Source organism: Bicyclus anynana, chromosome 15 (assembly GCF_947172395.1).
Source record: "Bicyclus anynana chromosome 15, ilBicAnyn1.1, whole genome shotgun sequence".
Taxonomy (NCBI): domain Eukaryota; kingdom Metazoa; phylum Arthropoda; class Insecta; order Lepidoptera; family Nymphalidae; genus Bicyclus; species Bicyclus anynana.
Genome location: NC_069097.1, coordinates 14,647,968 through 14,671,566, shown reverse-complemented (window position 1 = coordinate 14,671,566; position 23,599 = coordinate 14,647,968). Strand labels below are relative to the sequence as shown.

At 38.3% G+C, this 23,599-nt stretch overlaps 4 protein-coding genes across 5 annotated transcripts; 3 read left to right on the top strand and 1 right to left on the bottom strand.

Moving 5' to 3' along the window:
• The first annotated feature begins 122 nt into the window (after window positions 1-122).
• Window positions 123-8,460, top strand: LOC112047883 (zinc finger CCCH domain-containing protein 15 homolog). The gene is made up of 7 exons (XM_052885910.1): window positions 123-401; window positions 2,087-2,288; window positions 2,997-3,097; window positions 5,104-5,238; window positions 5,739-6,005; window positions 7,432-7,659; window positions 8,114-8,460. Exons 1-7 carry the CDS (start codon window positions 324-326, stop codon window positions 8,303-8,305), a joined length of 1,203 nt encoding a protein of 400 aa, XP_052741870.1. The 5' UTR covers window positions 123-323; the 3' UTR covers window positions 8,306-8,460.
• Window positions 8,461-8,887: 427 nt separating this feature from the next.
• On the top strand, window positions 8,888-11,497 carry LOC128198810 (uncharacterized). The gene is made up of 2 exons (XM_052885913.1): window positions 8,888-9,022; window positions 10,469-11,497. Exons 1-2 carry the CDS (start codon window positions 8,890-8,892, stop codon window positions 11,338-11,340), a joined length of 1,005 nt encoding a protein of 334 aa, XP_052741873.1. The 5' UTR covers window positions 8,888-8,889; the 3' UTR covers window positions 11,341-11,497.
• Window positions 9,013-12,316, bottom strand: LOC128198809 (uncharacterized). Its single transcript, XM_052885909.1, has 2 exons — window positions 11,777-12,316; window positions 9,013-9,957 (listed from the first exon to the last, which is right to left on the bottom strand). Exons 1-2 carry the CDS (start codon window positions 12,097-12,099, stop codon window positions 9,042-9,044), a joined length of 1,239 nt encoding a protein of 412 aa, XP_052741869.1. The 5' UTR covers window positions 12,100-12,316; the 3' UTR covers window positions 9,013-9,041.
• A 1,042-nt stretch (window positions 12,317-13,358) lies between these two features.
• Window positions 13,359-23,599, top strand: LOC112047884 (uncharacterized). Of its 2 annotated transcripts, XM_024085167.2 has the most exons (9): window positions 13,361-13,550; window positions 15,420-15,533; window positions 16,035-16,157; window positions 16,977-17,125; window positions 17,387-17,548; window positions 19,104-19,210; window positions 20,299-20,410; window positions 20,828-20,978; window positions 21,803-23,599. In XM_024085167.2, the coding sequence occupies exons 1-9, from the start codon at window positions 13,395-13,397 to the stop codon at window positions 22,016-22,018; spliced, it is 1,290 nt and encodes a 429-aa protein (XP_023940935.2). In that variant the 5' UTR covers window positions 13,361-13,394; the 3' UTR covers window positions 22,019-23,599. The 2 variants fall into 2 exon arrangements, with proteins under 2 accessions (XP_052741868.1, XP_023940935.2); XM_052885908.1 differs by lacking the exon at window positions 15,420-15,533 and having other exon boundaries at window positions 13,359-13,550.

The window sequence follows — 23,599 nt, the reverse complement described above, 5'->3', positions numbered from 1 at the left end:
ACTTTAAAAGAAATAATTTTTACTTTAGATAATGAAGTTACTATCACAGTAGCAATGAACTAAACAGATTTGGGGAAATATTAGAAATGCAGTTTATAATTTACCAACAACAACACTGTCATAAATGTCAATGTCAACAACAGCCGTCTGCAAGAGCCACGATTTTTCGAGTGGAATGGAAGTAATTTTAATTTAAAATCGACGAATGTTTACGTGTTCTACGATCGCAGGAACGATCTGGAGGAGTAAAAACACATATTTATAAGTTAGATAAGGGAAAGACTAGTATCATTTAAACAAAAGCGCACAAGGCGTACCTAACCATGCCGCCGAAGAAAGCGGCAGGGGGGGCTGCGGCCAGCAAAAAGACTGAGCAGAAGAAGAAGGAGAAAGTCATTGAGGTATGCTAGTGTTGCACCTATGTATGTTAGTTTAGAAACACTTAAAACGTCAATTCTGTTGTAACTACTACTGGTTTAGAAGACATGTTCTTCTGAGAAGGGACGTCAATATACTCAGCAGTTGCTCTTTTAAAAATATATCTAAATAATTATTAATTTCTGTGAAGGCGTATAAGCTATTGTTAAGTAATTCAGCAATTGCACTGTATTGTAAATCCTGTACCAATCAGGAATATGCAATAAAACATCTAAGTGTTTTCAAAACTCAGGTATAGCTTGACCATTCATTTTTGATATGATGTTCATAAGTGCCTCGGCCTCCCTTAGAAATTGGAAGTTCAAGTGGATGAAGAAAGCTAAAACTAGAAGAAGAAGAAGAAATACTTTATTGCACACAAAAATACAATTATAAATTGAAACATTAAAAACTTACAGACAGAAACATTAAACTTAAGTAATCTATACCAGGCAACCCCTGACGAGAGAACTTGCGAAGAAAGAGCGGGAAGGTGCAATACATTATATGTAATTATATATATAAATAATTAAAATATATATATATATATATATATATATATATATATATATATATATATATACACACATATATATATATCACTTTTGACTTAAGTGGATTAACACATAATCCATAAAAATGACTCCATGTATAAATCCGTTGTACTAGTTATAGAAGCCACCCCAAGATCTCTTGATTTTAACAACTCAAACCTTTACCTTGGTGGAACATTACTTTTGAGCCCAACACTAAGCTATCAGGATCTGACAGATGAAGTCCAGCCTATAATACTGTGGCTAAGATCTATCCTAAATCCAACTTTTTATCCTGGAACATCCATGGTTCCTATGTGATTTGTGTGAAACAGAAATTCAAGTAAACAGAGACATGGGTGTGCACTAATAAATGTAATATTTACTAGTGAAAAGAGACTTATCTTAGCAATCCATGGATTCACCGTGCGGGTGCCGGGTCCTTGCCGGTAGAGAGAAAAACTCTGAGCAAAGTCCAGGACTTGTGATCTGGAGGTAGGGTTAAGGAATTCCTCGGCAATTTATTAACACTCCCCTCCCCCACTCGTGTTGTTGTGCAATCATTGGAGCATTGCCCAAAATGTTGCCTGACTGTTGGTGTTTTACAGGATTTATTTTGGAAAATGTGCACAGGAACAACACAAGCAGAAAACGGGGAGTGTTGATCATCGTCAAGGAATTCCTTAACCCTACATCCTGTAGTCACAAGTTCAGGACTCTGTACGGAGTTTTTCTCTGTACTACGCGATGGACCCGGCACCCGCACGGTGAATCCATGGAATGCTAAGATATTTGTCTCGTCTCAATGTAGTTACCTCTTCACCTTTTACCAAAGAATTGCCAGGCATTACTGAGGTCGCATACAAAGCATTTTGGTTCTTTGTTCCTGATTCGCACTGCAAAGTTATGGAATGCCCTTCCAGCAAGGCAAGCATGTTCCACCATAGGCTGCATCGTTGCTTACTGTCAAGCATGATTGCAGCTAAGCGCTCACTTATATAATGTAAAAAGAAAGTCTCAAAAAGATATTGTCAGTGAAATTTCATCAGGTAGATGTTATTATTATAATTTTCTGTTTAATTTGCTGATACATATGAATAAAAAGATGGTTTAACATAATTATTGTTTCTTACCAGGACAAGACATTTGGTTTAAAAAACAAAAAGGGTGCAAAACAGCAGAAATTCATCCAACAAGTAGAGAAGCAAGTCAAAAGTGGCGGTATTCACCCAGCCAAGCCCATGGAAGACAAGAAGAAGACTAAAGAAGAGAAGTTGAAAGAACAGAAGGAGCTCTCTCTACTGTTTAAACCTGTTCAGACACAGAAGGTTGAGAAAGGTAAATGAAGCTACTACTTAATATATGCTTTATTTTCTACTAGCAGACACCTCTTAAAGATAAAATTCTGTTTTTACAAATCCCACAGGATTTTTCTGGGATAAAAAGTAACCCGATGCTCTGCTATGAGGTCCAATTTAACCCTATACCAAGTTTCATCCAAATGTATGCCAGGGTTGTGTCATGAAAAGGTAACAGATAGACAGACAGACAGACTTAATTTTGCATTTATAATATTAGAATGGATATGTATTTACATTGTTGAATTTATTAATATATTTATTAATTTCTATAGTTGTCCCTCGCAGGTAAAACTTCCTCTCTTTCCTGAAGCCCTGCTGAACCAATTCTCTTACCCTGAGCCACCAGTTTATCAGTTCTATACCTCTTTTGTCTTACAACATTACTCTTTCCTAATGGGTCCTTCCTCTGTTTGTTTCCTCTGGTGACTCCATTGTGCATCAATGTTCCCTGCCATTTCCTATTTTTCTAAGAACATACCATATACTGTTAGTTTAGTGAACTTATTATTCAACACTAATAACAACAGTTTTAAATTCTGATGTGATGTGTATGATATATGTAGGGTTGGTCTATTTGCTATATTACATTCCATATACATTGGTATTAAGGTGACATTTGATTGTTTATCAGTCAATAAAATGGTTATTTTAATATTTCTATGTTAAAGTGATTTTTTGTTGACAGGTATTGATCCCAAGTCGGTGGTGTGCGCTTTCTTCAAGCAGGGCCAGTGCACAAAAGGTGACAAGTGCAAATTCTCTCACGATTTGACTATTGAGAGAAAGGTGAGTTGAATATGCTGTCAGACTTGGCTGGTGGGAGGATTCGGCCGTGGCTAGTTACCGTTCCGGTTGTTAGCGTTCCGGTACGATGCTGTGTAGAAAAAAAGTGTTGGTGTGGATTTTTATCCTCCTCCTAACAAGTTAGCCCGCTTCCATGTTAGACTGCATCATCACTTACCATCAGGTGAGATTGTAGTCAAGGGCTAACTAGTAAAGAATAAATAAAAAAAAACTTATAGGAACTCTGAGTTCTGGCATTGTAGTTATTGTCTATATGATTTTTTAAGAATATTATTTATGATAATTTGAAGAACAAGCACTGTTATAGTTCCACAAACTTATCTAGCCTGGTTAGTGAGTCACTGTTTTCGCGTTTTTACTCACAGTATAATGTTGTATGTAAAAAAGCGTCTGCCGTGACATTAGTTCTAGACTAGTTTTATAGCAAGCTAGTGTGTGAATGTCAGTATTTCATGTCAATCTATATTAAAATTAAAAAAGTTGGGCTAGTTCCACCATTTATATCATGTTTAAACAGCTGAATATGTTTTTTTAATTTTCTGTTGTTAATCTGTCTTGACTACAAAATTCCATTTTCTGATAGTAGAAGATGTTGACAAAGATAGTCCTAGTCCCTCGTCCATATATATATATATATATATATATATATAGTCTGGAATAGCATGTGGGCTGCTATTTATGACATATTACGTCCGCCGTGGCGCAGCGGTAAGCGCGGTGGACTTACAAGACAGTGGTTCTGGGTTCGATCTCCAGCTGGACCGATTGAGGGTGATTGCATCATCACTTACCATCAGATGAGATTGCAGCCAAGGGCTAACCTGTAAAGAATAATAAAAAAAAGAATATATGCTGCCAGAACTAGTGAAGACCCGCGTCTTCATACTTGTGGAAAACATGTATAAACTTTCCTGTTTAATTTTAATTGATAATTTGATGTAACTATGCAATGGATTTTAATAAACCACATTAAAATCCGCATTGCATAGTGTAAAGATCTTAACGTACAGACAGAGCATTTGTTTTATACTTTGTTAGAATATCAGGATCTATGTGGTTTAAACTGCAGAGTACAACTTCTATAAAATACAATACAATAGGGTAGTTAAATCAATTTAATATAAACAATATTATGTATGTATAATTTCGTATAGTACATGGAATAAGGGTCCGAAATATATCAATATCAATTAATAAAAGTTAAGGATTTCTTATAAAACTTAATTTAACTATCACATATTTTTTAAAAATTTCCAAACATCAAAAACCTTGTTGTCCATTTGGTGACTTCACACACTTGATATACTAAATCAGTGATTCCCAAAATGGTCTGTATCAACCCCTTGGGGTCTATGACAACCAGCAAAGGGTCCACATCAGCGAAAAAAAATTTGGGGGTTCATGAAATGAAAATGGGGGACCACGAAAGTGGATCTCAACATATACACTGATAGTACCTATTTACTTACATCATACAATCTTATAATATCAAAACATATACATTTTTTATAAAAGTACCTATGAAGTAAAAAAAATATTATATGGTTATAAAATTGTGTAGGATGTTGTTGGTATTCCCATTGTGGTCGCAATATAATTTGAACTTGTAAAAACCTGAGAAAAGAAAACCTTTACTTTATGTTTTTAACACTAAACTTCACTACAGTTAGAAATTTACAAGAAATCAATATCAGGTGTGTAGGGGGTCTACCCAACACAGAAAAACATGGCAAGGGGTTTTCGGGGAACTCTGTACTAAATGTTAAAATTGTTAACTAATTTTGTTGACAAACGCTTCATTTGGTATAGGATTTGGTAAAGTGACGTCATTAAACAGATAAAATATAGACCTTCATGGCCGACAGCCTTTGGCTATTGTCTCAAAATAATTTGCAAATTTTTTTTCAGTCTAATAGAAATGATAATGAACAATTTAAGACCATGTAAAAAAAGTGTCAACTAGCCTATTTGTTGTTTGTTCATTGCAGGCTGAGAAGAGATCTCTGTACGTGGACATGAGAGACGACGATGAGGACACCATGGACAACTGGGACGAAGACAAGCTCAAGGAGGTTGTGGAGAAAAAGCATGGGGACGACAAGCAGCGGCCTACCACAGACATTGTGAGATATCCTTTGAAAACTGACTCTTATAGTATGAACTTTAGGACGTTTAGGAACATAATGCGTGAAGGTAATGCAAAATTTTAGGTATCAGCGGAAACGTAGCGGCTGTCACACTCGCGATCGCCTCACGCGTCTTGATTTTAGCGTAGTTTATGTACTACCTGCGTGTAGCGACATCTGCTATGCTATGCAAGTTCATATTAATAATAATTAGAAAATGGACTAGGGGTAGGGGTAGGGTAGGGGTAGTTGAAAGTTTACATCGAGTTTCACGCGGATGAAGTCGCGGACGTTAGCTAGTTATAAATATAAATGCGAAAGGTCGCATTACGAAATTTCGAAAACCTCTCCCTGTACTCTGTAATCTGTACAAAGGTAAAATTTGGCAGGGCGGTAGTTTGTGCTCGGTAAGAACGGATTTATTAAGGAGATCAAAGTGGGACGAAGTCGCAGGCGTTCGCTAGTCATATATAAAAATTAAATACCTCTGTTGACAGATATGCAAGCATTTCTTAGAAGCCGTCGAGAAGTCCAAGTACGGATGGTTCTGGGAATGCCCGTCCGGTGGCAAGTGTATATACAGACACGCTCTGCCGCCGGGCTTCGTGCTCAAACGGGACAAGAAGAAGATGGAGGACAAAAAGAACGAGATCTCTCTGGTGGACCTCATCGAGAGGGAACGAGCTGCGCTTGGAGTTAATCAGACCAAGATCACATTGGAGACCTTCCTCGCGTGGAAGAAGAAAAAGATTAAAGAGAAACAGGTAATTTTTAATTGTTTTCTTTTTCTTAAGAACATCTGTTATATCATAGTCTAATATTATAAAGCTTTAGAGTTTGTTTGCTTCAACACGCTAATCTCAGGAACTACTGCCGGGCTAGCATGGGCAAGGGATAAAATTTTTATCCACCAATTATATCCACTGACTAAGGATATAAATCCACCCGTCATAGCATGGCCACAAGGGAAAGACAAATTAATCCCCGATTGACATTACGCGTGGAGATCTTTTCCTCGACTATGGCATATGGAGTGGATAAAATGATATACTTTGGGACTTTTGACATTTAAACGCGATAAATTTATCCCTGTGAAGTTGATGTGGGGATAAAACTTTACTTAAAAAAACAATTATGTCTCGCATATTTTGGTCTTTAACAATTGCTTCGCAATATGGGGTGGGGTAGGGTAGGGGTAGGGTAGGGTAGGGGGGGGGGGGGGTATGGGTGGGGGGGGGGGGGTGGGGGGGGTTAGTGGTGGTGTAGGGTAGGGGTAGGGGTGGGGTAGGGTAGGGGTAGGGTAGGGGTGGGGTAGGGGTGGGGTAGGGTAGAGTGGGGTAGGGGTGGGGTAGGGGTGGGGTAGGGGTGGGGTAGGGTAGGGGTAGGGTAGGGCAGGGGTAGGGTAGGGGTAGAGGTAAAGAAGGGTAGAGTAGGGATAGAGAATAAGTGCACTTATGTCACAACGAAGCTTGACCGGGTCCGCTAGTATGATAGATACTATAGATACCTACTACAAACCACCGCAAAAAACAATCACCAAACAAAACAATGCCAACAGAAAACAGATAAATAATATGCACAAAAAAACCAAATATTATCAAATTTACGTTTATTTCGGACTATTAATATACCTAATGCCAATTTATAAGATATATACAAATGGGTTGACAAGTCTTTCCCTCCGTTTATCCACCGGCGATATTATATCCACCGGCGTGCCCATGCGCGGTGAGTGGATAAAACGAGTGTGGGGGATAAACGTTTTATCCTCTCCCCGTGGATAAATTTCTCCCTTGCCCGTGCTAGCCCTGCTGGTCCGATTTGAAAAATTCTTTCAGTGTTAGATAGCCCACTTCGTATTAACGGGAATTAGTCCATAGATGGATATATAGATAAATAAATAAAGAACCGTGATAGTCCAGTGGATATGACCCCTGCCTTTGATTTAGAGGGCGTAGGTTCAAAACCATTCCGGGGCATGCACCTGCAACTTTTCAGTTGTGTGCATTTTAAGAAATTAAACATCACGTGTCTCAATCGGTGAAGGAAAACATCGTGAGGTAACCTGATAGGATACCTGAGAATTTTCTTAATTCGCCACCTGTGGTCTGTTAACCCGCATTGGGCCAGCGTGGTGGACTATGAGTCCCCTCTCATTATTTGAACTAAATGAAACAATTATGACTCCAGGACGCCCTCATCAAAGCGGAAGAACAGAAGCGCAACGACTTCAAGGCGGGCCGCGCGGTCGGTCTCTCCGGACGAGAGATGTTCTCCTTCGACCCGGCGCTGGCCGAGGACGCGGACGACGACGACGAGGCCTTCGACCTGCGCAACTACAACGACGACGAGGAGGCCGAGGACTCGACGGAGTACCGGAACATCGAGCTGGATCTTATCGGCATGGAGGCCTCGGAGGTAGGATTTTTTTTACAAGCTTTTATTTAGTTTCACCTGTCATGCGTGCGTGTATAAATCGGATGACAATGCAATAAACATTGTTATGGCATCGTGCTGATCTGATGATGGAACTGGAAGGTGGCCATAGGAACTCCGTAATTAAACGATGTACCCGCATCGAGTTACTTTGATATTATATAGTAACCGGAGTCTGATGATAGCTGGAAGTGGCTATCCGAAGTCCGTAATTAATGGACGCAACTCTCTCGCCTCGTGACAATACGAGTTGACCGATCTAATGACCTCGCGCCGACACGCTCATCTTCAAGTGAAGAGTGAATAAACATATTTAAGGCAAGCATCTTCTACTGTAGGGTACTCATTGCTTAAGCGTGATTGCTGCCAATTGGTAGCTATTGTAAACAGAACTAAAAGTAAAGTTCTTGTATTCAGTACTATGTCGTATTTCCAGGTGGACGACACTGGCACCAAAGCAACAGAAGACAGACTCCACCAAATCAACAAGGGTCTGGAAAATGGAGACAAAGCCCAAGAGGTCAAAAGTGAGGACCCCTCCCCAGACACAGCTGTCCCTATCAATGAGAACCTCTTCCTCGATGAAGACCTTGATGAGGAGTTACAGAACCTGGATTTGGAAGACTAGGTTTAGGTTTAATAGAATCAAAATATCTTATTGAGCAAATGGTTTAAAATCCCAAAAAAAAAACAAGTCCTAAAACGATGATAGGAATAAATCATCGATAAAATATCTGAGATGGAATAGATTGTGGAAAATAAAATATCAGATTTTTATTTATATTTACACTTGTTTTATTTATTAACTTTATGTTGTCTATAAGGCCGGGACTCCACCAAAGCGGAGACGAGACGAGCGGAGAGGAGATGTTTTTTAAACAACCAATAGAATTGAGTTATTGACACGTCTCCTCTCCGCTCAGCTTCAGTGGAGATCGCTGTGCGGAGATGTTTAATATTTGTATGTCGCGATGGAAGCGGAGATGTGAGCTGTGCGCGGACGACGCGCAGTGGAGACTAGAGATGTGAGCGGCGTGCAGTGAGCGATGTCACCCTCCCCCCTCTCGCCCGCTAGCAACCCGCAGAACCCCGCGCGCGCGCCGGCCGGTCATCTTGCTAGTACCGTGCGCGCGAGCACACGCTTTTATCGTGAATAATTTGTGCAGTTTGTATTTTTCAACGTAAACAATTAGTTAATTTAAATAAAACGTAATGGATGAACAATTTATTGAATCAGTAAAAAAATATCCATGTCTATGGAACACATCAATAGATACCTATAAACTTACTGACGTCAAAGATGCAGCTTGGGAGAACGTTTTGAAAGAAACTCAATTATCTGACGGTAAGTGCAATTTATTATATTAAGTATTTCGTTCAAGTAATATTGTAATACGAGTGTCTTGCCATGGAACGGCGCCCTCGTTGTTGAAATAACTACAGAATTTTTCTCGAACTTGATAGGCATCCATATTGTCATTCGATAATAGATTTTCCACGTTTGTGTCGTTAAACATAGTCGTGGCCAAACCCGTTTCATTATTATCTAGATAGCCAGGCATCTTGTCAATTAAAAAGTTGTGTAGAACACACGTTGCTTTTATCACTTTTTCCACTGTTTCTATTTTACATTCAAATTCTTTACGGTATACGTACCATTTCCGTGATAATACACCAAATGTAGCTTCCACAATACGACGAGCTCTTGAAAGTCTATAATTGTATGTTCGTTTTTCGTTATTTAAATTATCGCGTGGATATGGTCTCATTAAGTTAGTCATCAAAGGGAAAGCTTCGTCTCCAATAAAAACAAACGGTACAGGTTCTCCATTTTGGTACAAGGGTTGTGGCTGTGGTAGATTTAGTCTGTTTTCTCTCAAACGAATTCCGAATATACTATCAGCAAAAATACCACCATCGCTGAACCTTCCCATTGAACCTATATCTACCATAATTATTCTTCGGGTAGCGTCGGCTACGCACATCATTACAGTTGAAAACCTGTGTTTATAACAGTAATATAAGGACCCAGATTTTGGGGGTGCAAACATGTACACATGCTTGCCATCAATGGCCCCGACGCAGTTTTTGAATTGCCAGATTTCTTCAAATTGCTTTGAAATTTTTTTCCAATCATTTTCGTTAAGTTCTGGCATAACCAAAGGTTGTAATACTGTCCACAAGGCATCGCAGACATCTTCTATAATTCTTGGAACAGTCGATTTTCCAATCCTAAAATTTTCAGCTATTTGTGAAAATTTTGAACCAGTCGCCAAATACCTGTAATAATTATAATATAGATTTATATTTATGTGTCGTGGTTTCAGTTAGAATAGAAGGGTCATTTCAAAATAATATCTTAATCAGTGTCGTGTTGTTTCCGGAACTATAAAAGATTAGGCATTACTGAAATTATGTATTTACAGAATTTTCACTCGTTCAAAAGTTATAGCCATTTTTAAATAATAGAAAAGAAACAATTAAAAGTCTAAGATTCACACTAGCACAATACATTGAAATCAAACAAATAAAATGGATTTATCACTCGTTATTTATTAACATTTCAAATTTCGACGCCGCCGTCTGCCGCGACCACGTACGAGAGATACAATCCGTTTTGTTTGTTTGATTTCAGATATTTTTTTTAATTGGTTTCCCTTGAAACTCTGGTATTTTTTAAATATTTATAATGGTTATAAATTCTGCATGAGTGATAATGCGGTAAGTATATTTTGACTATGGCAATGTCAACATTTAATATTTATAATGATTTCAATTATTTTTATTTCAGTAAAAACGGCTAAATCTAAGTGGAAAAAGTTGAGAGACAGCCACCGGGACGCATTAAAAAGGAAGAATGCCACTAGAAGTGGACAGAGTGGTAAACAAATTCGTGAATGGAAATATGAGAAGGTAATGGAATTTTTGATACCATATATGACGAATAGAAACAGGACTACAAATTATACCTCACAAACAAATATAAATGAACAGGAAACAAATTCATTGGAAAGTAATGTAACCGATGAGTTTTTTGAAACATCAAGCAATCATACAAGAAGCACTCCAGAAGATCGTCCATCTGTACAACATTCGCCGTCACCGACATCAAGCGTCTCAGCCTCGACATGCAGAAATGCAACAAGAAAATCGGATGAAATAAGTAATTTACTTATACAGCACCAAGCAAACCGTGAAAGAATACGCCAAGAAAAACTAGAAATACAATCATTGATAGAGAAAAATAATACCCTTGACGAAATGGACACTTTTTTTCTGTCGATATCAAAAAGTGTAAAAAAACTTTCTCAATATATGCAGCTTCAGGCTAAACGTAAAATTTTCAATGTTCTTTTAGAATTGGAAGAACTTGAGCTACAAAACACATGGTATAACACAAATGAAAATAATTGGTATTCCCCCGGTTACACTTCAGCACCGGGTCCAAGTTCGACACCGGGTCCTAGCTCAACACAGGCACCGGTTCTTACATCAACACAGGCCGGTGGTCCTAACTCAACACAGGCACCGGTTCCTAGCTCAACACAAATACCGGGTCCAAGTTCGACACAGGCACCTGTTCCAAGCTTGGAAGATACGCACATGACCGATGAACAGATAGAAGCATTCAGAAACGAAGAAGACACATATGATAATTTGTAACTATATGGAAAAGAAAGCAATATGTCTCATGTGATTTACTGTTATAATTTTTTTGTACGTTATGTTTCTAATATAACCTTACGTTTTTTTTGCTACTGCCAGAAAGGCAGTTGGTTTTTTTGTTTTCTTTATGAATAAATAAGATAATATAAAAATATATTTGGTTTTTACATAATATGCATCACTCCAGTCTCCCGGAGGGGTAGAAAGAGACAACGGATCTCGATTTCTCTTCTCGTAATCCTTACATACCTCAGTTTACATAATATTTTTCATGTATTCTCGTACTTCTTGATTCTCGTTTTGAGTACTTCTCACTTAGCCCTTTTACACAAAAACAAACAAACACTCAAAAAAGACTGATCACATTCAAACGCAGATAACACACATAAACACAAACACACATTAACAAAAACATAATTAGGTAGGTACTTACTTCAAACATACTGCTAGCCGCTCTTGGGTACAGATAGATCTCCTGTAGTTAGTATCTTGCTTAAATATATGTGGTTTAATTAAGTTATGTAGTTCGTAGAATATATTCCTCGGTAGTCTGTAGGACTTGGTAAAACTTTCATCATCTAACTCATTAAACAGAGTAAAAAATTCTCCATGACTGGTATGGTAATACAAGTGACTTCTTTTCCAAAACCGATGTTTTCTTTTGTTTAGGTAGTATAAAGCTATCAATTCTGCTTCTTCAGACTGTAGTTCTTCTTCAAGTAAAAGAAGATACTTTTTTTGTAATAATAGCGACATCGTCTACCTTTCGTGTCAGAATGCGTACTGAGCACTCAACGCCCCGCACCCGAGCTGAAAAACATCTCTTCTCGCACAGCACACAGCACACCGCACACATCTCCGCTTTGGTGGAGTCCCGCGAGCTGAAAAACATCTCTTCTCGCACAGCACACAGCACACCGCACACATCTCTGCTTTGGTGGAGTCCCGGCCTAATGCTATTAATATTCTGGAAATGGGTAATAGCCCCTTACTAACTAAGGTGAGATGAGAGAATAGAGTCATAAAGATGCATAACAGTTTTTTTTTCTATTTGATTCTTAGACTACAAACTTAGCACCATTTCACTTAGCTTCAATCCCACTTATTTCCTATCCCATGTAAGCTCCTATCCTACTTGACTTCTATCCTTAGCTATTTGACTAAGCAACTATTACAATTTAGCTCCTGTCTCTCTAAGCTCTTATAGAATTTAGCTCCTATCTCACTCAGCTTTTATCCCACATAGATCTAATACAATTAACTCATATTCCGTGGAAGTCTTAGGCAATTTAGCTCATTCCCATTTAACTGAAACCCTCACTTTACTTGGCTCCAAATAGAAGAAACCACTTAAGTGAATAGCAACAAATTAATAAGTCATTATCACTGGACGCTACGTCAGGTCTTATCAGAGTAGTGTGGTTTTGCTCCCGTAGATACGACAAAATACCAAGATATGCATTGCGAAAATTATTTTATCACAAAAAATGTCATGTCTTATAATATTTTCTATTTCCTAATTTACTTTTAGTACAAAGTTATTTTCAGGATAATATTTTTGCAATGCACTATATGGAAAAAATATAAAATAATATGTAATTACGAATTCTTCAGAGCTTCGCGATGTCAGATGCTGATCAATGACAATAATATTGTGAGTACCTATTTTCAATTCTTTTACTTTACATCTAAACAACCCGATTCCTAGTGGCTTGCCTTTTAAAAATCCATACATACTATTACATATTCATAATTGTAATCTATTTAGCACGCTCGAAATAGTATTAACACAGCATTTCTACAATCTTTACAATAAACGCCTGCACATGACTTAAAAACACATGACCGGGTCGGGTTACTATTTATAAAATTTAGCCTTCACTACTGATGTTTAGTTTTATTTACCAGTTTATACTACCGAACACACTACATTATCTACGTAATCAGTACGATTATTATCTGTAAAAAACTGTGTATCTTTGGCTACAGTATATCAATGGCAATACGTACAATTATGGCCACTGCATTCGATATTATCTAGTGACGGCAAAATGACCTGCCTTTTGTTAGCGAGTGCCTTTTTAGTGTTTCTTATATTGTTTTTGAGGAAAAAAGACCCTGAACCAATCTTTGGCATTTACTCAGTGCCGGGAAAGTGGTACTATTTGAAATATGTTGTGTTCGCGTGCCTTTATTATTACAGGAAGGTTGGTTTGCATTTGTTTATATTGTGATAACTATTATATTTAAGAAAATACGTATTATATCAATGCAATTATGTGTGTATTTACAGTCTGTTGCTTTAATCGCTCAGTAGGGTGAATTATTTGTTTGTTTTTCTGATATTGTGGTGAATCATCTATTATGTATTTACAATTTTAACTATAACTAGGTATTTATAAGTAGTTCTTGTTTTGGGAGGCGGTTTGCCATTGTAGTAGTATGTATTACAGTAGTAGGTAGGTACATAAGTAAAAATTACTTAGTGTGTGTTATATTACGGAATGTCAATACAGCAGAAACGCGTTGATATTGATAGAGAGGGAGGCGTATGGCATCGAAACCCGTTTATCAAAAAACCGTTGCTTAGCAATCATTCTTAAGCAGATGCAATTTTTTATAAGTTTTATATCTTTTCTTACACATTTTAGACAATTTACACCATAGAGGAGAGCAATAAATATTATTAACTAATTATATTGAAAAGTTTACTTATACACTTAGGTTATCTGGCATAGGTGTTATACCTACAGATAAGTTGGTATAGCTTGGCAACTTCGTTCGTAACACTCCCGATGGGCCGCGCGGGCCGGGGGGCGTGTAGCAATAAATGAAAAACCCACGTCTGATGCATCTCACTTCGCCGCACGTAAGATTTCACACTCGCGCAGTCTTTCCCCCCGTCGCCCGCATATCATGAGAGTGTCATCAACGAACTAGCCCGACTATAGTATCCTCAGCCTGTTTTCATTTTCTTAACTGTCACAAAAGTCGTAATAAGCTAAAACATTGAATAGAACTAGAAATTACGTTGCCGAAAATTTAAAATAAATAAATAATTGATTTTTTAAAATATTACAAAGTGTTGCCACTTGGGTATTTTTAATTTAGAATCTATATTTCGCAGGTAGATATTCTGATTTCAATATGAACCTAGATAGTTTCACTTTTTAGGCAATTTACCATTGATATGCCTATCGTTGCAATTTACACCTAATGCTAGCCACAAACGGTCAATTATTCTCACGTTTCTGTAGCACCCACGACTATAATTGATCGTGTGTTGGTCACTGCATACATGACTTGTATAGTATGCCGCGTGGGTACTGCCGTTTGCTTTTCAGAAACGTAAGAATAATTGACCGTTTGTGGCTAGCATATGTGTCAAAGATCGCAAAGTACAAGGTTACCTAAATTAATTATAGGTATCTGCATACTTACAACATAATAGGTACGGCTATTCAACTTTGTAACTACTTCAAGATAACACCTGTTCAGATATAGATTAGGTACCTATTACGCAAGTTATTTATCATGAAAACGTTTTATTTTAATTGGTATTTAATTGTTGAAATAATTTAAATTAAATCAAGAAATAATTTATAAAAAATATTTAAAAGAAAGATAGATAGATAGATATTCTTTGTTTGCACACCACAAAGACAAATACAAGTGAAATAAAAACATATTAAGAAGAGATCTGCATACAAAAGGCGGCCTTATCGCTAAGTAGCGATTTCTTCCAGGCAACCTTCGGTTTACCAAAACTTAAGGACATCAGCAGGTGGCGTACAAAAATAACCATAGTATTAGTAATACACATACATACAAATAATTTACATCCTAATACATAAACAATATTACACAAATACCTACAATAATGAATAAAATACATATCAAAATATACTAATAAACACATTATAAAGTCATATTAAAGAGAAATAATAGATACAGATCGTCCTTATTGCACCAGATCGTGAGTCTTTGCGGCATTTTTAAAAATGTCCAGTGACTTTGATTGCCGTATGTTCAAAGGGAGAGCATAAAAATGTCTTATTATTTTGTAATTTCTACAGTACTCTAGTAAAAACCATGCAGCAGGCAAGGACGGGCGAGCGGGGCAGGGCGTTAAAGCTATAGCCAACCCTGCTGATATGGACAAGGCTCAGCCTCTCAGCTTTCATGCTAAGGTGTGTGTATACATATACATATACTTACAAACTAAAAATGCTATTTTTAAATATATAGATAACATATACAATTACAATTGCACGTTGTAGAGTCAACGTCTCCTGAGGATGCTCCGGTTTCGGGGTGGAACATACGTAGAGAGTATTTTGTCGGACCTGGGTGACATTGTCGCATGGGTTCATCGACTTTTCACCCCTGTGGCAGTTCACCCCTTTCCCCACCTGGTCATCTATTTCCCCCCAAAGCGGGAAATCTTTGTATGAATATCTGGGAATAATCGGGAAAACTTTATATGAAAGTCTGGGAATATGCGGGAAAACCTTTGTGTGAAAGTCTGGGGATAAGCTTAAATCTTAATCCCTTTAACTGTGGTATGAAAGTCCATTCTTTAAAAATTCAAAGTTTAAGGATTTCCACGCGGATGAAGTGGCGAGCGTTTGTTAGTAGTATTATAAAGTCGCTGAGGTAAACTACCAAATATTATTTTTTCTATTTCCAAGGCATTCGACGCAGTGTTCTTCATATCAGCGAAGAAGGAGAGTGATAAGGATAAAGGCGTGTACGTGATATCGGGCTGCGAACGGCGACCTATGGGGATGTGTAACGGCCTGTTCTATATAGGGGTAACTATTATTTTTTATTCATCATCAATTCGGCTCACTGTTGAGCACGAATCTCCTCATAGAATGAAGGGTTAGACTAATAATCCAACACATTGGGCCAATGCGGTTAGGCAGACTTTATATACGTAGAGAACTAAGAAAATTATTAGCCATGCAGGTTTTCTCACAATGTTTATTGTTCACCGTTTGAGACAATAATTTCTTAAAATGCACATAACTGAAAAGTTGGAGGTACACAGTGTTAGTCGGCCTTTAGGTGGATCGTTAACATGAAAGATAAGCTTGCGCATGACTACAACCACGCTTGATGAAAACCAGTAATGCGGTCTAAGTTGGAGCACGCTTCCCAAGAAGATGCCTATTCACTTCATTCATTTTAATCATATTTTGTCCCATTTGAAGATGACCTTTGTGGACGTGTACCTACTGATACTTAAAAAAAACGTGTGCGTCTCAGGACGGTCGACAAAAGTGATAACTTAAACCTGTTGCTGAATGTGCAGCAGGTTTAAGAAAGAAAGGAAAGCCAGACAGAGTGGCGCCGTAAAGTGCTATATTACGAAGCGGTTTACCCTTCCATAAGAAGTTATCACTTCAAAAAACGAGTGAGACCACACGAGTGATGTAAAACTTCTTTAGCTCTCCCTCTCAACGTCCGTTCGCCTCAACTGATTACACTTTTTGGAACGCATTTACCAGCTTACTTGCCAAGTTAAGCGGGCATAAAGAAAGTTCCAGGTTTTTTACTACTGAAGATTAAAGAACTTTGACACTAATTTCAAGTAAAACGCGTAATTAAAGAACAGATTATTGTTTCAGTTGCCCGGCAAAGGTTTGCTATGCAGTAAGAAGATTCCAGACACGGTTCTGTTCGGAGCTCCGATTGGGGAATTCGGAGCTGAGGGCATCAAGATGACGCCCGTCGAACCTATGAAGAAGTGGATCATCTCTTACAGAGGACAGATGTGGTACGAAAATCGTGTCCAGCAACAATATTTTACTATATATATATTTGTAGGTTCTCCCTTCCTTACGATACCTACTAATATCGTGCCTCAATAGCTCAACGGTAAAGCGGTCGTACTAATCACGGAAGGCTAGTGATTCGATCCCCCCGTTGGACTATTGTCGTACCCACTCCTAATACAGTCTTTCCCGACTAGTTTCAGGGGAATATTGGTCATGTATAAAAAAAATGGCAAATATTCTCAAAAAAAAGAAATGTCCAGGTACCAAGAGAACCCCAGCAAAGTGGTGGATGTGGAGTTCAACGGCGAATGGAACGCGACAAGCAAGTACTTCGACTACGACTGCGACCTGCACCCGCCAGCTGTCATCCGCTCCATCGCCAGGGAGAAGTGGAGTCGCCAGTACTTCGACGGACTCAAAACGTTAGTGCGATTTCTTCTTTGTATACCAGATCATTTGGATCTTTTTATTAGACAAGCGGACGCACGCTACTTCGTCCGCGTAAAAATCGATGTAAACTCTCAACTCCTATTTCTCACCTTTCTATTTATATTTTTGCAAGTTTTGTAAAGTATTAAATGAACACTTTCGCATTTATGCATTACTAGCGGACGCCCGCGACTTCGTCTGCGTGAAACCCTACTACTACGCCTTCCCTTACCCTACCCTACCCTACCCTACTCCACCCCTACCTTACCCCTACCCTACCCCTGCCCTACCCCTATCCTACTACCCCTATGGTAGGGACCATGCGACGGCGACGGAAGCTTAAAAAATGGAGTAACTTCTCCCGTTTTCTCAACATATCCCTTCACTGCTCTGCTCCTATAGCGTAATGAAAAGTATACTTTAACCTGCCCAGGAGTATGAAGAATAATTGTACCAAGTTTTGTTAAAATCCGTCGAGTAGTTTTTGTTTCTATAACGAACATACCAAGCGACGGAAGCTTAAAAAATTGAGTAACTTCTCCCGTTTTCTTAACATTTGCCTTTACTGCTCTGCTCCTATTGATCGTAGCGAGATGAAAAGTATATTATAACCTGCCCAGGAGTATGAAGTACCAAGTTTCGTTAAAATCCGTCTAGTAGTTTATGTTTCCATAAAGAACATACAGACAGACAGACAGACAGACAGACAGACAGACAGACAAAAACTGATTGCATTTTTGGCATCAGTATCGACCACTAATCACCCCTGATAGTTATTTTGGAAATATATTTTATGTACAGAATTGACCTCTCTACAGATTTATTATAAGTATAGATTTTAGAACACATTTCGTTAGCATAAAAAAGGTTGTGCTGCGTGCGCTGCGTAAAGTTTCGCAAACACCATATATGACAGAATTGTTCCCCTTACTCATTTATATCTTAACTCATTTATATGAGTCAACCTTAAAAGTTAGACATATATTGTCTCAGACTTTTTTTAGAACTTTTAAACAATTCTGTCATACAATGGTGTTTGCGAAACTTTACGCAGCGCACGCAGCACAACCTTTTTTATGCTAACGAAATTTGTTCTAAAAAAACTTTACGCAGCGCACGCAGCGTAAGCTTTCAATAGGAAAAAATCCCCCGATTTTGAAACATTCTTCATTGGTGCTCCGCTCCTATTGATCTTAGCGTGAAAATATAATCGCCTTCTTCGATAAATGGGTTTATTAACACTGAAAGAATTTGTCAAATCGGACCAGTAGTTCCCGAGATTAGCTCGTTCAAGGAAACAAACTCTTTAGCTTAATAATATTAGTATAGATTGGTGCTCTTGCTAAGGCAGTTGTTTTTGTTACGCCAGATCATTTGTATCAATGACTTGACAGGTTAGTTTATGATTTTATGTTTTCTACATTGGCTCAGGGTTGATCTGGTGGTAATCATCGGGCATTTAATAGAAATTAATGTTTGATATTTATAAATATGGATAAAGCTTTGTTATTATTATTATTATTATGACCTTGAATCTTTATTTCACAGAGCTCACCAATCTCACTATGAGCAGTTTGGAGCAATGAAGTGCAAATTCAAGATTGGCAACGAATCCTATGAGTACACTCTGCCTTCCTTCAGAGATCATAGCTTTGGTAAGATCCTAAATCAAGCCAATCACTATCAGTCTATTCGAATGGTCCTTAACTGACCTTACTGTACTTATTAACTTACATTCAATAATTATTTTAAATAGCTTTTATAGAATATTCTTACTCGTAGCTAATTCTATTCTATATCTTCTTGTATTCAGTGAGGTTTTTTTCTGTTTCTTTTTTGATTGTGTAAATGCCGTAGGTTCCTTAATGGGACCTCAGCGGCATCACCGGGGGGTATAAGCGAGCGCTGAAGCATCGCCTGATGGGGCCTGAAGGCAGAAGCAAAGTAGATGGGTGGAACGACTCTCTAAAGGCGTTGATTTTTTTAAACCTCGGCTTAGAGGGCTGTTCGGTAAGGGTGCTTTGGCCTGAGTGTATCAGTCCGGGCGCCCCTGAGATGGTGGTGAGGTGCGGTGCTCTTCAGTATAATATATTGTATCTACTTCCATTTTTCAAGAGCCGTGATAGCCTAGTGGATATGGCCTCTGCCTCCGATTCCGGAGGGTGTGGGTTCGAATCCGGTCTGGGGCATGCACCTCCAACTTTTCAGTTGTGTGCATTTTAAGAAATTAAATATCACGTGTCTCAAACGGTGAAGGAAAACATCGTGAGGAAACCTGCACACCAGAAAATTTCTTAATTCTCTGCGTGTGTGAAGTCTGCCAATCCGCATTGGGCCAGCGTGGTGGACTATTGGCCTATACCCTCTCATTCTGAGAGGAGACTCGAGCTCAGCAGTGAGCCGTATATGGGTTGATAACGACGACGACTTACATTTTCTCTCCGGACTCTGCTCTCGAAATCGTAGACGAATATATATACCTAGGGCACACAGTTCAGTTAGGTTAGGTTAGGTTAGGTCCAATTTCGAGAAAGAGGTGAATCGCCGAATCCAGCTCGGCTGGGGAGCGTTTGGGAAACTCCGCGACATCTTTTCATCCGATATTCCTCAGTGTCTGAAGACGAAAGTCTTCGATCAGTGCGGGTTGCAGATAGTCGTTTTGTTTGGAAGTCCATGCAAGAGGCCTATGTCCAGCGGTGGACGTCCATAGGCTTATAATGATGATGATGACTTACATTTCCAGGTCAAACCCGGGACTGGAGTCTGATGCACCGTTACGCGTTTCATCACATCTTCCTGGAAGACGGCACCAACATCAGTGTTGGTGTTATTTGCCAACCTTCCACAGCCACCAGGTTTGTGGTTTGATTATGAACTTATATTATTACCGACTTGCGAAAGGTTCCTGAAATTCTCTCTTTCTTGCCATAGAAGCACAGCTTGCCATAACAAGGTACCTAATATTTTTTGTTACGATGGAGCGAAATAGAAAGCAATATAAAGACATATATCTCGTTATCTCTTTTGTGTATCGCGCACCTTAGGACTCTGAAATCCTTTCTTACATGGCAGATATCTGTCGTAGAACAGTGCCTTGAAATTATTTCCCCCTTCGTAGATAGCAATCTGCTAAAGTAGTGTTGACGGCAAGTTAAGGAACAACCTTTACTACCTATTTAAAGGTATAAGTATTTTTCGATGACCCCGTGATTATTTAGTTTTATCGATGTTTCAGCTTTATAGTATACTTCGATTTAATTTATTTTGTTCAGTATGGAAGCTGGAGCGGTTGGTCTACCCAACGGCGACGTATTGGCGGTGAAGTGGGTGGATCTCAAGCTGTACCAGCACGGGGAGGGAGGCAGTGCCCCCAGAGACTATGCCTTTAGGATGCAGGCGGGGGATGTGGTGTACACTGTTCAGGTAAGATGCTTTATTAAGTGAGATTTTAGTTAAAATTCATCATAGTCGGTCTATTTTAACGGTTCGACTACAAGGTCAGGCCTCCCTCCTTATAAAGGGGAGGGATAAAGTTATTTAGACAATATGATTCAGGATATAGCTGCGTCATAGTTAAATAAATACAAAATACTGCCTCGTTGATTCCGTGGTTAGTATGTGTGCCTTCGCGTTGGTGTGAGCTGTGAAATATTGAGGTTTTGTTTCTTTCGAAAAAATTTTTGTTATAAATTCTCAATCCGTAGTTGGTAACTCCATGCCTCGGTGAGCTCCAATCATTTATCGTACTCTATCCAGGGGCGTAGCTACCGTCGTATCAATGATACAGGGCTCCAGGACTATAGGTATAGAAAGAAAGAAGAAAGAAAATAAGTTTATTCACTTTTTAGTGTCACAAACAGTACATCCTATCTTAGATATTACATGACTGTCTGTGACACCAAACAGAAAGGGTTTACAGCTCAGCATTAGCCGTTCATCGCAGGAAAGCAATGCAATAATGGTATAGGAGGCCCTTACGTTAAAGTAATCCACAATCTATTTTTTACCCTGGTTAAGCGTGTACCCAAAACTTAGAGACATCCTACATAGGTTAAGCCTCTTGTCATATTTAATTTAAGCGAGCAATTTTGTTTCTTTTGTAAGAAATTCTTACCCTTCATTTGGGCCCCAACTGATTTTGATACAGGGCCCCTTCAATATTCCATATCCCTTCTTTAAAGGAGAGAATCCTGGCCCACTATTCTATAGGTTGATGATGACTTATAATCACTATATATCCAATACAGGTGCTGGTAGAATACGAGTCAGTCCATTACGTGTCACAGGAGTGGGAAGCGCGAATGGTGGAAAGGTTCTGCTCGTACAACGTGAACGGAGTGAGAGGGCGTGGAGTCTCGGAGTTCCACTATCGGCACAAGGATGGCAGACCGGAGAGTGTCGCCCAGAACGACCCGGAATGGTTCCGTACCATGTGCCACAAGACTAGGGGCGCGGAAATCTAAGGAATCCTGTTATTTACCTGCTTTTATTTAATTTGTCCTTTAAATAGATTTCGGAAACTAAATTAGAACTATCTTTTAACGACTGGATTCGGTGAACTTGCATATCTTCCGTGATAATGCAAAAACATGGTATCGTGAAGCTAGTCTATACTGGAGTCAGAAGATGAAGGTCAAGAACTTAAATTAAACAACAGAAGCCCATAGTATTGGCCTCATTTGTCTTGCTAACACATGGAGTAAACGGGCGCTGAGTTTTGGAGTTCCATATTAGGCACAAGGATGGTAGATCGGAGAATGTCGCCCAGAATAACCCAGATTGGTGCCGTACGATGTACCACAAGACTAACATGTACGTTGGGCACGGAAATCTATGGACTTCTTTGAATTTACTAGCTTCTATTTAACTTACTGTTAATAAATTTTTAGAGGCTACATTAGAAGTGCTTCATGACGATATGACTCAATTTTGATAGAATTGCGTTATACCGGTGACAATGCAACAACATGGAACTAAAGAGCATCTTATTTTATTTATTTATATATACTTTATTGCACAAAAAAAAACAATAACAACGTGCAATGGTGGTCTTATTGCGTATAGCAACATCTGCCAGAATACTTTTCGATAAAGGAATTAATGTACCTATATCTGCCAGACAACCTTTGGTTACAGGAATTAATGTAATAAAATGCTGGATAGTACAAAAAATACAACATCTTATGATGGTATCGCCATAGGAACACTTAAATTAAACAAGATATGAACTAGACCTATATGAGCTAGTTTGTCTTGCTCTTACAATTTGAACATATGAGCTGACGTGGTCTCTCAGAGCTCCCACTGAGTTAGCCCTGCGAAATGTTGTTTTATAGGCGATCGCCTTAACTTTATGTGGACAATTTGAATGTTCCATTAACCAATAAACGCTATAAGACTACTTAGATGTAAGTTTGGAATTAATACCAAGAGATATACGGCAATACGGTAATTAGGAACAGAATAAAATTTAAATATTTGGAAATCAATATATCATAGCAATAAATACCTTCTTTCGAGCACAATTGATGTAAGAAAAATGTGGAATGAAATGAATGAAATATACTTTATTGTACACCAAAAATAATAATAACAGACAAGAAATTAACTTAAAAACTAATGTACAATTGGCGGCCTTATCGCTAATGAGCGATCTCTTCCAGACAACCAATCGAAAAAGAGAAAATAAATACAAGGAATAATGCATAAAGACGGACCATTTGTGGACCATTCAAGACATAAGTTACCATTGTGGTTATACAGTTTAACAAATGTAAATTTGAGCAAATATTTCATGCTTAGGTACTGCTGATGGTTTTTGTAGTAGGAAGTGTATGGAGAAAACAGGGTAAAACTGTTTTTTTTTTTTAAGTAATATTAAAAAGTTAAAATTGCAAAATTGTTATAGATTTAGAACTCACATCCCATATGATATATGTAATAAATAATCTTGTATTTTTTAAATCAGTACATTTCAGATCAGTAATTAATAAGCAATTGATTGTTTTTTATAATTTTGTATATTAAAGATTTAATGTTTTATA